Source organism: Prunus persica, chromosome G5 (assembly GCF_000346465.2).
Source record: "Prunus persica cultivar Lovell chromosome G5, Prunus_persica_NCBIv2, whole genome shotgun sequence".
In the NCBI taxonomy this organism is placed as follows: domain Eukaryota; kingdom Viridiplantae; phylum Streptophyta; class Magnoliopsida; order Rosales; family Rosaceae; genus Prunus; species Prunus persica.
Window position 1 is genome coordinate 3,192,254 of NC_034013.1, and position 17,486 is coordinate 3,209,739.

General features: G+C 34.6%; 1 protein-coding gene across 2 annotated transcripts; it reads left to right on the plus strand.

The window, feature by feature from the left end:
- LOC18776428 (protein ABHD17B) lies at positions 497-9,260 on the plus strand. Of its 2 annotated transcripts, none has more exons than XM_007208791.2 (5): positions 497-1,872; positions 2,628-2,664; positions 3,298-3,534; positions 3,727-3,774; positions 8,536-9,260. In XM_007208791.2, exons 1-5 carry the CDS (start codon positions 1,538-1,540, stop codon positions 9,010-9,012), a joined length of 1,134 nt encoding a protein of 377 aa, XP_007208853.2. In that variant the 5' UTR covers positions 497-1,537; the 3' UTR covers positions 9,013-9,260. The 2 variants fall into 2 exon arrangements, with proteins under 2 accessions (XP_007208853.2, XP_020420217.1); XM_020564628.1 differs by lacking the exon at positions 497-1,872 and adding an exon at positions 1,899-2,380.

The window sequence follows — 17,486 nt, forward strand, 5'->3', positions numbered from 1 at the left end:
CGTAGGCAGCCTAAGGTTATTAGGTGCAGTCGCAGACTAAATATTAGTCATAGTTTGTATTTGAATTGTTTGGTAGTTGGTTGAGAATTATTGGAAGGCTGAAGGCCATTTATGAGAATTTGCATAAAATTATATTGTGCATGCTGCCAGTTGTGAATATTAAATGCGTTTTTATGCAGGTTAAAATTTTGGGAAATGTCCAATTTATAGGGGAGACTCTGCCGAAATTTCGGCAGGAAGTCTCGGTCTTTAGTAAGTGGGCCTGACATCGGGATGATGTCGGGAATTCCAAAAGGTTCACCTCGGGTTTATGAAAAATTCGGAGCGGGTCCTTTCATAACAGCTCAACTTTTGAATATTTGTAACTGTACAATCATGTATATAAATAGAGAAGAAAACCTCAATACAGTTGTGTGAGGAAACCTGAATCTTATAAGTAGCACTCAAATTTAAATTGTTTGTGATTTTTTGTCCTATGTATTTTCTCTTATGAGTAAAAGAGAAAAAAATTTGCACTCATCACTCCAAGAAATGTGATAATTCCATAATCATTACCTTCTATTGAAGAATAATTCACCGTTACATGATTATGTCTGTACCTTAATTTTATGAAGAGAAAAAATGAATGAAATCTTAGAAACCAAGATAGACATCAAATAATCACCTACAATTTTATGAAGGAAACAAAAAAGCAATACCAAAAAAAAAAAAAAAAAAAAAAAAAAAAAAGGTAAAAGGGGGCTTTTTGATAATTACAAAGAGAATACAAATGTCTTTACCAGAAAAAAAAAAAAAATTAGATAAAAGAGAATACAAATGTCAAAAGGAGGATAGCGAGTGTTTGAATTGTCTAAAACACAAACGAGTGCGCAGAAGACTCTTCAAAATGGCCAGAAAACGAGATGTCTTGTAGCTTTAGTAAGCCAGGAGAGATGCAATGCAATCTTGCACTGCACAGTGTCCAGCTGACAAGCAATGAAGTCATGCACTTAAATTTGACTCAGCTTTTTTGAACTTGAGCCCCCTTCCTCCTTTGTAAAGCCAGGCCACCATCCTCCTCTCTCTCTCTCTCTCTCTCTCTCTCTCTCTCTTGCCACTTCCCAACACTGCACACTTCACTCAAACAGTACACAAAACCTGCAAATCTCTCTCTCTCTCTCTCTCTCTCTCTCTCTCTCTCTCTCATATAAGTTTGTACTGTCATAACCCAGTGACCTCATCCTACAGATATGTAGCCAAGCAAACACCATCACAAAACCCCAAAGTAACTAGCACTATTTTGTGCTGCCCCATCACCACAACCAACAATAACTTAGCTCCATTCGCATTCAACCTTAAACCCAAAAAAAAAAAAAAAAAAACTCAGAAAACCCAAAAACCCAGAAGCTTAAAAAAAAAACTAGCTCAGAGCCTGAGATTCTCTTTACACATGTATTCCATTCGATTCCATGAGTTGTTGGGTCGTCTTGAAGTTGAAGCTGAAGCTGAACTCTGTTAATAAATTATTTATTTAATTGGGTTGCGATTGGATTTGTGAATGGGGTGCATGTTCTCTCACCTGGCTGCCAAATTTGCCTTCTTTCCTCCATCTCCACCGACCTACAAGATCCAGAAGCGCGACCACGACGGCAAGCTCACCGTCGTCGCCTCCGCCTCCACAACGACGTCTTTGCCTGTTCCTCACGCCGATGACCTTTCCTTGGACGTCTTGCTCATTGACACAAAACGCGGCAACAAGATCGTTGCTTTTTATCTCAGAAACCCATATGCTCGCCTCACTCTGCTTTACTCTCATGGCAATGCTGCTGACCTTGGTCAGCTCTATGACCTCTTTCTCCAGCTCAAGCTCAGTCTCAGAGTCAATCTCATTGGGTAAGCCCAACTCCTCTCTCCCTCTCTGTCCCTATTTTTTTTCTTTTCCAATTTGTGGGTTTTTATGTTTTTATTTTTCTCAACCGTTAATTAATTTCATTTACTACCTTTCCTAAAAACTTTTCATTGGGTCTGATTTTTAGTTTGTTTCAATTTTTTTGGCAAATCTTTGGGTGTGATTTTGTTGATGGGCTTTTAGATCTATTCCTTTTTCTCACTCCATTTGTATTAGTATTAGACATCAAAGTGAAAGTGAATAAGGCCGCCGAGTTAATAGTTTTCCTAGATGTTAGTTCGTATCAGTCTTTTTCAACCTTTTTTCCCTTTTCTAATATTACTTTTTCTCTTTCTATAAAGTAATTGGTTTTTATTGTTCTACTTGGATGGAGACGCAGCTTTACTGTTTTTTTTCTTGGAATTTAGTGCCTTTCTGGCTCTTCAGATATATATCATTACTCTCTCCCTTTTCTTTTTATCTCTTTGTTCAAAAGGAATTGCTTTTTGTTGAGTATGGTTTTCTGTGGTTTTTGCGTTTTGACGATTCTGTCTTTTCTTCTCAATTATAATGCACAATCTATGACTTCTGCAGATTGATTTTTTCACATTTGTGAACCCCCATTTCTTGAACTCTTATTTCTTTTCCTTTGAATTTTTATGATGGGATTTACTTCCATATTTCACTGATCGGGTGCAATGTGATTGATATGTAACTTCACTTGATTGGATTTGAATCTAGTCCTGATTTTGTTATGCAGGTACGACTATTCTGGATATGGAGCCTCAACTGGCAAGGTAGCTACAATCATTTTATGCCACATCATGTGAATCTTGTTCTAGTTCCACCTTATTATAAGATTCTTTTTAATGGTAATACTGTTTCATATAATTCGCCTGTCGAACTGGAATTAGGTGATATATATTTTGGAAGACATTTATTGTCTCTTACCTGAAATTAGGCTGATTGCTTCTAATTGTGTTCTAGTTTCTACATTAATCTTGTATAAATTCCTCCAAGATGGAGAAGAATTCAGCAAGGACCAATTACACTAGAACAACATAGAATGTAAGAGACCGATGGCAGGAATGTACAATGGGGTAGAATTTTGGAATTAGTTTAGTAGAATAGCAGAAAGTTTGAATGTTGACACTGTCACAAACTGGGCCAAATTTGCTAGATGTTGCATGATATGGTTAATCTAAAGTTTGGAATAGAGTGAGGTTCTAGGCAGCTTTATGGGCATTGGTTTCGGTTGATTTTAAGGATTATGCTTATTCTTCTATAATGTTGGATTTGTTAGCAGCTGTGAAGTGAGATTAGAATTTCTCGTCCACTGAGCTCGTCAGCGGCTGAGAAGTGTTGTTCAGTAGAAATACTAATTATGTTTGTTATGTTTTTTTTTTTCTTTTCCTCTTAATGAAATCCAGCCTAGTGAAGAGAATACATATGCTGACATAGAGGCAGTATACGAGTGCCTTGAGACTGAGTATGGAGTTAGCCAGGAAGATTTAATCTTGTATGGGCAGTCAGTTGGAAGTGGACCGACACTGCATTTGGCGGCTAAGTTGCCAAGGCTGAGGGGTGTAGTTCTGCACAGCGCAATTCTTTCTGGTCTTCGTGTGCTGTGCCATGTGAAATTCACATTCTGCGTTGACATTTATAAGGTGAAGATTATGTCTTGATTAGTTGTGTAATGCGATGTCTAGCAAAAGCTTGATTCTGAAACAGTCTATCAAGCTATTTGTCAGTAGTTTGTTATACTGATGTCAGCAGACTGTTAGAATGATTTAATATTATGTATTGCTGAAGCTCGTTCTCCCGCTATTCTAAGCTTTTCGCTATTCTAATGTGTGCAGAACATCAATAAAATTAAGAAGGTGAAGTGCCCTGTGCTAGTAATACATGTAAGTACTTCTTGTCTTCTTGAAAATGTAAAAAATTATAATCACACCCTTTGAATTTCCGTTGTTCTCCTCCGTCAGTTTAAAATTGTAAGAAACAGTACCATGTGAATGCATAATTTTTGTATTTTTAAAACTTTTGTACGCTTGATAATTCTTCAAGGGCTCATGGAGTTACTCTTTCCTTCCACTTGAATTTCTTCGTATGTTACTTTTTTTGCATTAGCATCTTTTGCAGCATACCAGCATTTAAGTGTAAAATAAAATTAGGTTGTATTGCAGTACTTCACTGACCCCATTGTCATCAGTTGAGTATAGACACTTTCTCCCATTTAGCAATTTATGCGAATGATTTCTTTAGCATATGAAAAACTTCATCTTCCCACGAATGGGACAACCCTGATGGCCTTTTTGTTTCGCCTGGGTAACCTTACCAGTCTGGTCAACCACTTTTCTTGGTAGTGGGGGACTTTAGATTGCCAACATAGGCTTTCTGTATCTGAGGTTCAAATTGTTTGGTTTAATATGAGCTTGTGGCTTTATGGGACCATTGATTTCACAAGAAAAAAGTTGGTGTAGCTTTAATTTTTACATTTAAGATCTCTTCCTCTCTCTCTTGTGAATGAAGGAGGCTATACTATATATTGTAGGCCAGTGTAAAGCTTAGTTCCTCTGAGAGTGAACTTAGCAAATAAGATAGCCTTAGAGAGGCTTAAATATGAAAGGGTTCACTTAGCCAACCCCAATTAGTTGATATTAATCTGTAGTTGAGTTGATTTTGTGGCTTGTAAATCTTTGAAAATTGTACCATTTCTATCATAAAACCACCTACATCTATTCACGTTTAGTTTTAGTTATATGGGAGATTAGATAATGGATGCGAGTGGCAACCTGCAAAATGTTCAATGCCAGTAAAGCGTTGGTTGTAGATGCAATGCAAGGGTCTGATTCTCTAGGTAAGAGTTCCAGTCTTAAGAAGTTGGGAAAATAGAATTAACTGAGAAGAACGGGAGATAGAACTTTGTAGGTAGAAATAATTTTCATAACTCTCATCCAACTGAAATGGCTAAATCCCCTATGGTGTGTGTTGAAGGTCAATGTTACCCCTAGGGTGTTTTTAATTTTTAAAATAAATACCCTTGTGATTAAGCCTCTTACCAATTTCAAACCGAATGGAACTTTTCGTCCAATTGTGTCCATGTGCACATCACATGCAGGGGAAAAGGTTTATTTTAGGCCTGACAAGGGTCAATAACTTGAAAGGATTCTTTTACTCCTGAACATGAGGCGCACATGGGCACAATTAGACTGAAATTTTGATTTAGACTGAGATTGGTAGCAGGCTTAACCACGATGGTATATTGAAAGTTTTTTCACCACAGGGGCAACATTGACATATGACCTACAACACATGGATGATTTGTGCACTTTGCCTAACTGAAATTGATTAAGTTTGAAAGAGTCCACATGGTATGGGGTTGGTTGTACTTTGGAAGTTGCATGAAGTTTTTTCTGGGAAAGATCAGAAGTTTATTAGGGGTAATGGGTAAGGTCATATAAGGTAAATAAATTGCATCTTTATTTAGTTCATGAATAATTCATTTGGAGTAATGGATAAAGTCAGATTCATTGTCATACAAGAACCAACTATTCAGTTTTCTAAGATCAATAAATGGCTGTGTTGGGCGTAATTCATGAAATCTTTCATCCCACTGAATCTTAGCTCTCCCCTTTCATGCCTATATAAAAGGGGGGTGGTTTGTAGAAACTTCTTTCCATTGTTTCATCGCTTCTTCACTTTAGAGCTTAGTTAGTAAAATACTAGACGGGAAAAATATGAATAAATACATACGTGTATTATTCAGCAAAGGTTTTTAAAGAAATACGATGAAAATTTTGGCCCTTATGTAGGATTTTAATATTATTTATTTAAATTTTTTGATGTATAGTCTTTTTATTCAATAATGAGGGAGCTTCAATTGAGGGATCTCTCAAATGAGCTTATTTAGGGACACCCTTGTAGGATTCACTCCCCATTTGTTTTTCAGTGATCTGACTGTCTGATTTTCAAGTCTTAATTCGTAAATCATCTCTGCAAGAAATCACCAATATCGGAAAATATTTAACCATTGGATCATAAGACAGTCATTTACTGTATCTTGAAAAGACAATGTTTGTCTATTTATTTCATCACAACTAGATGTCTTGATGGTTTACAATTTGCCTAATTTTTTTCAAGGATGATCTGTGAATGAAGACATGAAAAATAGACAGTTTCAATCATTGAAATGCAATGTGGAGTGAGCCCTACAAGGTGTCCCTCAAATAACTTATTTGAGGAATCCCTCAATAGAAGGGGACTCATTCAATTAAATGTGAAAAACACGTGTTTAATACGTAAGTTTTGTCCGTGTTATTTAAAAACTTGCAAAAAATATGGGTATTGAACATGAAGAATATGTACGTACATGCATGTATAATACTTGTATCGTACATGTGCTTTTTTTTAAACATTTATTTTACCGTATCTTTGAGAAGTGTATGGAAAATGAAAGTATTTTGAAAATACGTATAAACATGTAGGATACGCGAAGTTACTAACTAGGTTTGAGAGTAGAGAGATTCATTTGTGAAAGAGAAAGAGTAAGAGTCTTTTACAAAGTAGCCTCCTTACAAGTGAGGGATTATCCAAGAGTGTGTATTCTCTTTAGAGTGTAATCTTCTAGTGAGTTAGAGAGATTTTTGTACTCGTAATCCCAATTTTTATAGAACAAGCTTCTCAGAGTTGACTCGTGGTTTTTCGCATCACCTTGGAGGGTTTCCACACTAAGTCTAATTGTATAATTGCTTGTTCTGTACATCCATTCATGTGTTTTTGTTCTTGGCTCACTTTTGGTTAATTCCTTGTTTTTGTAAACAACTATGTAGTTTCTGATCACCAAGTCCATGTCCATATAACTCTCTCTATGAATTTCCTTAGTTTTTCTGTTCAATAATATGCTAAAAACTTGTCGAATAACCAATCTTCTTAAGGATTCAACAAACATGTCCAATTAACCTGACCTCCCAATTCGTCAATGGAAATTGTTGTAACTCAGTGGAAATACTTGAAGAAAGCTTTCAAATCACCTGCATATTGACCAAGTGAAATCGGGACCTTTTCTTTGGTTCTATTTTGACCAGAAAAATAAAACTGGAGTGTGGAATGAAGGAGATGAATCTAGTTAGGCATCCTACTATATTGATGATAGGGAAAGTGTTGCTAAGACGAGCTTGAGGCAGCAGTAGTCATTAATGTTAAGGATTTATATTTATCGAGCTGATCTGAAATTGTTGAAGCAGACATCATATTTTTTACTTTTTTGGGTAAAAAGCAGATTATTTTATTAATGTAAACTGAACTGACAGTACAATAGATATGAATCAGGAGTCCTCCACCGATGGTACAATCAAAACCTCTGAAACAAAAGTAACAGTATTAGAGCATTGCATCCGACAAGTACCATTGAGATCCCACAAGAAATTTACTTCCTCTCCATCTGTCTTAGAAGTTCTACCATCACTTAATGCCCAGAAAATAGCCAGTACACAACAATCCCACAAGATTGTAGAGTTTTTCCCGTGTACAATTTTTCCCAATAAACAACGATGCACAGGAATATGGAATCATCCCAGCTCAACCTCGCTTCTAAAACAATCTAAACCACAACCTCAAGATAAAACACACAACTCTTGGGTCACTAAGCCCTCAAGATCCTCTCACTCGTAGTGTCGATATGATTGATAAAATGATCTGTAGGATATATTCTAGGTATACTTTGGTTGAGCAGGTGAAAGTTTGGCAATATGAGGGACATGTCAGTATGGAGTGCAAGTGTGGGGCTCATCCCTGGATTTAATAGCTATTTGATATTTTATTTGCCTCTTAAGACTTAAAGCCATGCGATTTCTTATCATCTTAAACAGTAAACTAAACCATGGTATCTATTAACCCAAGTTACTGTTCAACATCTAACAGTGGTATCACAACTAAGCTCATCATTGTTGGGTGACTGTTTCCGCCCTCAAATTTTTTCCCCTCAGTTTCTTGTATCTTCGTCCACTCAAAATTTTAATGTTTTTCGAATTCTCATTTTGATTGGTTGTCTACTATTTTTCGTTTTGTCTATAACTATGGTGTTGTGGAGAGCTTGTTAAAATGTACTAGTTAGAGCGGAAGCTTCATCACTTCATTCAAGATCAATATCTGTAACAGCCAAAAAGTTAGAAAGAAGATATGAAATGTCAAAAAAAAGGAGGAAAAGCAGCACCTTCCCCCTGTTAATATTAGCATGAGGTTGAAACAGAACCAGAAAACCTTACTTAAACAGGTATTATAGGATGATAATCACTTGATTGTGCTTCTTAACATAAATTGAAGGCTTCAAGTGAACACCAACTTTACCCTGTTTAGTATTGCACCTCTGAGAACAACTTTGGATGGAACCATTTCTGATATATGTTTTGACATGTATATATCCCTTAATTTTATGTCCTAGAGTTGTCTTTTGTTGTCTTGGTGATTATTAATTATTTATAAAATAAATAAATTTTAAAAAAAAAAACTAAACTAAACCTTCAAACATTGACCATAAGAATTTAGTTGACTGAGCTTGTCAAAGGAAATTTCCCACTATTTGTTGCTTACTCTAACTTAATTAGACTTATCTGATTTTCCTTATTATAATGATAATAATCAGAAATGTGTTGAAAATCATCTTTCAGGGTACAGAAGATGATATTGTGAATTGGTTACATGGCGATGCACTGTGGAAAATGGCAAGGGATGCGTATGAGCCTTTGTGGATTAAAGGAGGTGGACACTGCAACCTGGAGCTTTACCCTGATTACATCCGCCATCTTTGCAGGTTTATCCAAGAAATGGAGAACATAACCACAGAAATCCGTTTAAGAAAGATTTGGCAAAATATGCGTACGCAGAAGAGATCAAGTGCAAGTTGTGCAAAGTGCTGTAGAATTAAACTCTGCTTACCCAAGTGCCCTGAATGTAGAAGACCAAAGTGTGTAAAATGTTGTTCATGGCAGCTAAAATGCCCTGCATGCTGGAAGCCTGGCAGTGTAAAATGTTCCTGGCGACCAAAATGCCTAAAAGGTGCAGAACCAAGCCGCTGCATTAGATGTTTTCACTGGCGGTGCTGCATAGGAACACACAGCGGATTAAATGGGAAGCAGGATGGCTGATGGTAACAATGTGCTTGTATAGGTTTCTGATCTGCTAACACCCTTTCTCTTGTGCATTAGTGTTGGAAACAGGAGGAAGTAGTTGTCTGATGGGTTTTACTAATACATACAATTGATTAGTCTCTTGATACTGCTCCGTTTTGCCTTTTTGATGCTCAGATATTATATGGACTTTTTTGGTTTCTGTTTTCGTCCACGGGAGGGATTCGAATTTATACCTCTTCCAATTTTGGGGAGTGCAGTGCTACTAGACCAAGAGTTAGTTATATGGTCTTTCTCGAGAAACATTCTGAGTTCAAGTGATGTTTCTGCACAAGTCCTTCCTTTCGAGTCGAACGCTTCACCAAATATGAAAATGCCAAAAATACCCTTACTCATAATATACAACTGGCTTATTTAGAATCCTATCCAAAAAGGTTATCATTCTAAATTAAAACAGCAGCTCACAAAAGACACCTATCTAAAAACCCTTTATTCATACATGCCATATGAAATAGCTAATTGCACATAATTAATTTATATAAGTCAACATGCCCCCTCAAGCTGCTGAGTAATGATTTTGGGACATGTAACTTATTTGTTTATATAGCTATTTGAATTTTTCATTTTTTGAGAGAGTTTTTCCTCTGTGAGAGGTCGAAGTTCCTACAGTCTCAATTCCTTCTTTGAATCCTAGGATATTCTTTTCTTAGCTTATCATTTGTGTTGCCACAGTCCGTTAGACAAGGCTTGCTGTTTCATTGTTCTTGGTCATGGACGGTGATTTGAGCGCGATTCTTGAACGATATCAGCTTCATGACTATGAAGAACAGGCGATAATTATTGGTGATGAGGTGAAAAGGGACGATGTTCAAGGGTCGGAGTTGTGTCTGCTCGTCTCGAGTTTTTAATCGCTCTGCTCTTGGTCGCACTCTTACTCAATCTTGGCGACTACAGGGACGTGTCAGGTTTATCGAAGTGGAAGAAAATGTTTTTCTAGTATTGTTCAATGGGGAGAAAAAGCTGAAATCAGTTTTGGAAGGAGGATGGTGGTTGTTTGAAGACCATATTTTCCTTCTTCAGCGATGGTGTACATATTGATGTATTTGCTACCATTCCTAACGGATTCTCCTTTCGGTTTACTGAGTTTATGGTCATCTAGAACCAAGCCAAAGACATCATTCATGGGAACTTCTTCGCAGACTTTCTCATGGAAATTTAAGGCCGTGGATTTGCATTGGAGATTTTAACGAAGTGGTGAACGAATGGGAGAAGTCAGGAGGACGAGATCGAAGTAGATTGACAATGGATGCTTTCAAAGATGTGTTTAACAATTGTGCCCTTTGTGAGGTAAATTATATAAAGCCTCATTTTACGTGGTGGAATGGGAGGGAAGGCAATGCAATGGTGGAAGAACTTCTTGATAGAGCTTTGGTTACAGATGATGTTTTGGAGTTTTTTCCTCAAGCAAAGGTTGTTCACTTAATTTCTGACTCTTCAGATCATTATCCAATCTCTCTGGAGTTAGGTCTCAATGAGAGCAGATTTTCTTGTACTAGGAAGGGAAGGCGTAGATTTCATTTTGAAGAATTTTGGGTGGAGGAGAGTTCTTGTAGTGATGTTATTATTGATGCATGGAACTCCAGAAATTCCGAGGAATTCGAGGCTGGTCTTGTCAGTAGTAGTCTGAAATGCCAACAGGGAATTAATGGTTGCCATGGCTAAACCGGTAATTGGTTGTCTTTCCCCTAAAGCTTTTGAAGCCTTGGCTATGATTGCAGGTTGTCAAATGACAATAGATGCAGGATTCACAAGGATGATTATTGAAAGTGATTGCTTGGAGATGATTAACACCGTAAACCGAACTGAATTTGACATGAACATGGAAGGAAAGTTGATAAAGGAACTGAAAGAGTTACTCCGTCGTTTTGTATTCGTATCCTTACAACACCAACCTCGTACATGTAATTTTGTGGCTCACCAATTAGCCAAATTTACTTATCTTGTAATGAGATATGTTACTGGATGGAAAAGGGGCCTAGCTGGCTTCACTCTTACCTTCAGAATGATTTGCGTTCTTTACATTCTATTGATGAATAAATTCATTGGCCTTTGGCCTTTAATAAAAAATAAATAAATAAATAAAAAGCTGCTGAGTAGATATCGACCTCCAATTTTAACAATAATTAAACTTTGGTTGGGTTGAGACATATTTGATTAGAATATCTTCAATCTTCTATTTTCAGTAAGGATTACAATAAAACCTTTTGACAATCTTTCCTCAATAAAATGTATGTCGACCCTAATATGTTTTACTTCCAACGTGTTGCACTAAATTATGAGCAATATTAGTTGTTGTCTCTCGTTATCACCATATAATTTCATAAGCCCTACAATGTCAATATGGTTATTAACCACAATAACTCTTATACACCAAACTAAATCTAGCAACCACCTATTGGTTTTTGCGTCGTTAACAAATAATTAGGTTTCCACCAACAAATATGCAATATTATAAAGTTGATCTTTGATCTATATAGCCGAATATCAATAGGTTTGAAATTAAAATCATTAATACATAAATTAAGACTCTTTTTCATTAAGCTAGACGCGTTTCAATCTCTTCCTCTGTGTGTTGGTTGTTGGTTAGGATTAGTAATTGTTGTATTTTGACATATTCCATACCAGCTCTGCTCACATTTTCTTGATTTCATATTATTTATTTTATTTTTCACTAGCCATGCAAGACTTTCTAGAGATTATCTTGTTTTTATTTTTGCCATAGGTCTGATATTAATAAAATACTCATTGACTAATGTGTGAACACCTGATACCTAACATTCCATATGCAAATGATCATCACCGGCACAAGAAAGAATGTTCGCATAAGCTCTCAACTCAACGACTTTTCAACTTGACAGCTTCCTCCATTTTGGCTAATCCTTTTTAAATAATAATCCAACAAATTACATCGTTTAATTATAGTAACCAAGCAATTCTTTGATATAATCGTCACTCTGGCGACATGGCACTTTGTCCTTGAAAGTAGTTGAGGACTGAAACATTCAAGAGAGAAGCCGAATTCTTAGCGGATTCATACTATATTTACTTTTTCTTTTTACATTTTTTAGTAAAGAGGAGGGCTAATCGGTCGTAAACATTAACAATAAACAAGTTGATTAGAGTGTATGTGCTCTCTATTCTGCACCCGAATTTGAATCTCTCTTCTCATAATTTTAATTAAAATAAAATAGATTATCATTGTATAATAAATAAATAAAAAATGAATTGATTCACATCAACAGGGGCATCCCAAATATGGAAACCCAAAGACTATAGAAGCCATCATATCAACATCAATTTGACACACACCACCATCCATGATAGATTTGCAACTAGATATAAGACATTATTTTTGTTATTTGTAATTTTTTTTAATAATACATGAAAAATATAGATAAATACGTTAATAATTTGTGTATTATTGTAAAATATTTCAAAAATGAGTATTATTATCTATATATATAAAGTAAAAGGCAGAGAATGGTGAAACATTCAAAATACCAGAAAATGCCCTTGGTTAATGCAAACATTAAGAATTTAAATTATTAATTAAATGAGGATAATATGGTAAATTCACACTTTTTCATATTTAAAAAAATTAAAAGAAAAAGAAAAAGCAGATAATGGATCCTATTTTTATGGAACACAACTACCCATTATCTTTTTTAATTCTAAAATAAATTTACTTATTTTTTTTAAAAAACCTCTCGCAAGCGCGGAAGCGCGTGCAGAGAGGCTAGTATATATAAAGCAAAAGGAAGAGAATGATGAAACATTCAAAATACAAGAAAATACCATTGGTTTAAGAATTGAAATTATTAATTAAATGAGAATAATATGGTAAATTCACACTTTTTTATATTAAAAAATTAAAATTAAAAGAAAAATCAGATAATGAATCCTATTTTTATGGAACAAAATTCATTTATCTTTTTTAATTCTAAAATAAATTTATTTATTTTTTTTAAACCTCTCGCATGCACGAAAACGTGTGCAAAAAGGCTAGTAATATGATAATAAAAAAAATGAGGTAGGAACACATATAATACACGATTTTACTAACTATATTTTTTTTCTCGATAATTCAAACAAACATGATATCTGTGCTTTCAAAATCGAAAAAAAGAAAAAGAAAAAGAAAAAAATTGTATTGACTTTCAATCAATTTAGACAGCTACCCTTTGAAACCCAACCCGAATCCTCTCCCTTGATCCAGCCCCCAGGTCATCATTAAACTTTGAATTTTGTAGTCATTCACGTGGTGTTTGTTTTATTGGACCAAGTAACTGAAGTACCGAACAAAAGCACTTGTTTTTTTTTCTTTTTTTCTGGTGAACACAAAAGCACTTATTTCCATCATGCGCTGCTGGAATCACGGCAGATTATGTTCTCTCTTCTCTCACGCTCCCACAGACCAAAAGGCAATCGGAAACTCGAATGGATGGATGGATGACAAACTCACATGCGAAAGCCACACCGTTGGCTTTATAAAGGAGAAAGACTTTTATGCAACGGGAGTAACATATTTTTTTATTTTTGATAAATAACGCAATGACATGTAAGATAATTTTTTCAAATCTTTCGTTACAATAACATTAACCTTTAATTACTATAATAATTTATAAATTAAAATAACAAGATTAAATTATTAAATTGAGTAAATTAAAATTAATGATGCGACCAATGGTCTAAATTGCCACCTCATGTGGCATCAAATTATGGTAACAAAATACGATGCACCTAACCTCGCATTACACATGCATGAAAAAAAAATGAAAAAAGGACCTAAAAGGCTATAAACTGAAGTGAACTTTACAGAAAAAAGAAAAGTTGCTCGTAGCACTTGCAACTTAGATCTCCAAATTTCTCTTGGCTTGGATCTACCATTGATATTGAAGTGCTCAATAATTTCCATGCCACAATATGAAGTTGTGAATGTCGACATCCTTACCTAACTTGATAAATGTGCATTTTAGCAATTTTCACACGTATTTTTCTTTATCAATTATGTAACGTCTTTCTGTTATTGTTCGTCTTCAATATGATTGCTATATTTTCTGTTGTCTGATATCAATCATCTTATGACTTCACTTCAGCAAAAGAGACTCTTTTATTGGCAAGATAGTTTATTTTGTAATTTCATGGTTCGAATTCTCATTAAAGTTGTTTACTAAACTATGCGAAATCGGGATAGGACTTAATTGTATTGATTCCATAAGTTGTTTACTAAAATGCACTTGTTCTAAATATATTATTAGGTTAAAGTGGTGCTAAAATATGATACTTGGTTTGAATACTTCAGGTTAATTGTATTTTTCTCTATAAGAAGGTATATATAGGAGTTTACAAGGAAGTAGATACAGTAATCAATTAGAAGAATATCTCATAATTATACAAGGATTGTCAACTATATGAAAACAAGGAAGTAAATCACCTAATTAACTTAGGAAATAAATCTCCTTGATTTGCTAGGTTAATTCACGTCAACACTCCTCCTCAAGTTGGTGTATGCATGTCACCAATGCCCAACTAAGTGAGTCATAAAATACTTATCCACAGACAGCTTTTGTCAAGACATCCGCTAACTGATCTTCTGATTTTACAAAGGGTAGGCAGATGATCTTGTTCTTAATTTTTTCTTTGATGAAATGTCTATCCACCTCAACATGTTTTGTTCGATCATGTTGAACTGGATTATGAGTAATATCGATCACTAACTTGTTATCATAATGTAACTGCATAGGCTTCTCTAGTTTAAAATCCAATTCTGTCAAGAGTCCTCTAATCCACAATAATTTACAAACTCCTTAAACCATACCTGGATACTCGACTTCTGCACTAGACCAAGCAACCACATTTTATTTTTTACTCTGCCAAGTGATTAGGTTACCTCCAACGAATGTAAAGCAACCCGTTGTAGAACATTTATTTGTAATGGAACCTGCCCAATCAACATTTGTATATCCAACAACTTCAATGTTTTCATTCTTTGAGAACATTAATCTTTCCCAGGGGTTGACTTTAAGTATCTTAAGATCCAATCAACTGCATTCCTATGATAAACACTGAGTTAATGCATAAACTGACTAACCACACTCACATCATATGCAATATTTGATCTTGTGTATGCAAAATATATCAATATTCCAACAAGGCGTTGATATTGTTCCTTATTGGTTGGTACTTGGTTCATATCTTCACACAATTTGTGATTCATCTCGATGGGTGTGTCGGCAATCTTACATCCTAGAATTCCTGTTGCAGTGAGTAGATCTTTCACTTACTTCCTTTGAGACAGAAAAATACAAATTTTTGACATTGCTACTTCAATTTCGAGGAAACATTTCAGAGCACCTAAATCCTTCATCTCAAATTTCCCAGACAAATACTTGTATAGTTTATGTTGCTCTCCTATATCATTTCCAATTACGACATTGACATCCACACAAACAATTTATACGGTGATTTTTTTTTCTCCATCACGCTTCAAGAATAGGGTGTGGTCTGAATTACTTTGAGTGTATCCAGAATTCTTCATGGACTTAGTAAATCTTCCAAACCATGCCCTGGGAGACTGTTTTAACCCATATAATGACTTTTTGAGCCTGAAAACTTGATTTTTCTTGTTATGAGCTAAATTATAACTTGGTGGTAAATCTATGTATACCTCTTCTTCCAAGTCTCCATGTAAGAAGATATTTTTAACATCGAAATGATGTAATGACCAATCTAGATTTGCTGCTAGAGACAGTAGGACTCTGATAGTGTTGAAATGGCCCTATTTGTGAAAAACCCTAAAAACAAAAAAGAAAAAAAATTACATAAAACACCTATAGGGTCATTTTCAAGTTCATACTCACCTTTAGGGACATTTACGAGTACATACTCAAACCCCTAGAAAATCTACTGGCGAGTTCAAATGAGAGAAAAAAAATAGAAAGGTGGTGGAAATAGGGATGATGAGATGGGAGTGGGGGAATTGGAATGGGGTGGGGGATGATGATATTTTTTTTTTTGGGGGGAGGGGGGGCTTTTTTTGTTTCTTTACTTTTTCTTTTTGATTTGATTTTTCTTTTATTTTTTTGTATTGGGTTTTTTATTTGATTTTCTTTTTTTAGTTATTTTAAAGATATAATTTTTTATTAATTTTTTTTGTATACATAGAAGTTCATGTCATTGAAAAATAGGTCTCACATTTGACAAATAAGTATTTAACAGAGTAACTAACGGTTTATGTAACATAATGAGTAAATTGTAGGTTTTCTGGGAATTTGAGTATGTACTTATAAATATCCCTAAAGATGATTATGAACTTAAAAATAACCATATAATTTGAGAGTTTTAACTTTTTGTAGTTTTTCCACACAAAAAAACATAATAACATTCCAAATTTCCATAAGAGGGTGACACATACTTACAAAATAATTTTTCTATTGAATATAATGCTCAACGCTGTGCAGTTTACCTCGGATATTAGATATTATTCCACTAGATATTTTTAACTTGGGCTTTTGATTTGGATCGGTTCGGTATAATTAGTACTCTTTTTATATATTTTTTTTTCCAGCACAAACGCCCACCTCAAAATAAAATATACTGTCTCTCCTTTCACTTTTTCTAAATTTTCTTTTTATTTACCCTGGCATTTATATTTTCTTCTCTATTTTAATATTTTTCGTTGAACATTTGAAGAAGAAAATTTTGTCATCCGAAGAGCCATTTCGCGAAAGGGGTTGAGTTTACATGTTTTGGCTGACTGGATGGAGCGTACACGTAGTGTGCAAATACAACTTTAAACAGCTCATATTCAAACAGGGTAAAGATCCTCTGCGACAACATCACCACCCCATCAAGAAAGACCCACAAAAATACCGACACATGCTTTGCCTTCTAAACTGATCAGGCAGGGCAAGATGAACTTCACTGAGCTGATGTAATATATATTATTATTAATGACAATTGCTTAATGTTATTAAAATAGTATGACCAATTTATGCTTATTTATTTATTTATTTAAGAAATATAACCAATTTATATTAACAGCAAGGAAGGTGGTAACTTAAACTCAGAAAAAATTTAGTGGTTCTGGTATTATTATATAAAAGATAACAAAGTAATCGCCATTACAATACGTGAGATGACCCTAATTATGTTTTACGATAATAATGATGATTTTGTAATTAAAAATAAATAAATAATTATAAGGAGGATTTTATGTAGATCTTAACAAACAATAAAGGAAATATTTTTGCTCACCATGATAAATAAAACCTAATAAGGAAAACTACTAAAAATGATGATGATTTTTGTTATTGTCATAATATGTTGTGTTTTAAAAAAAAAATTAATTTTTTTAGAGATATAATAGGAATTTCAGTCATCATTTTTAAAGGATCACAATACAATTTTGTGATGAAGGGTTGTAATGAAAC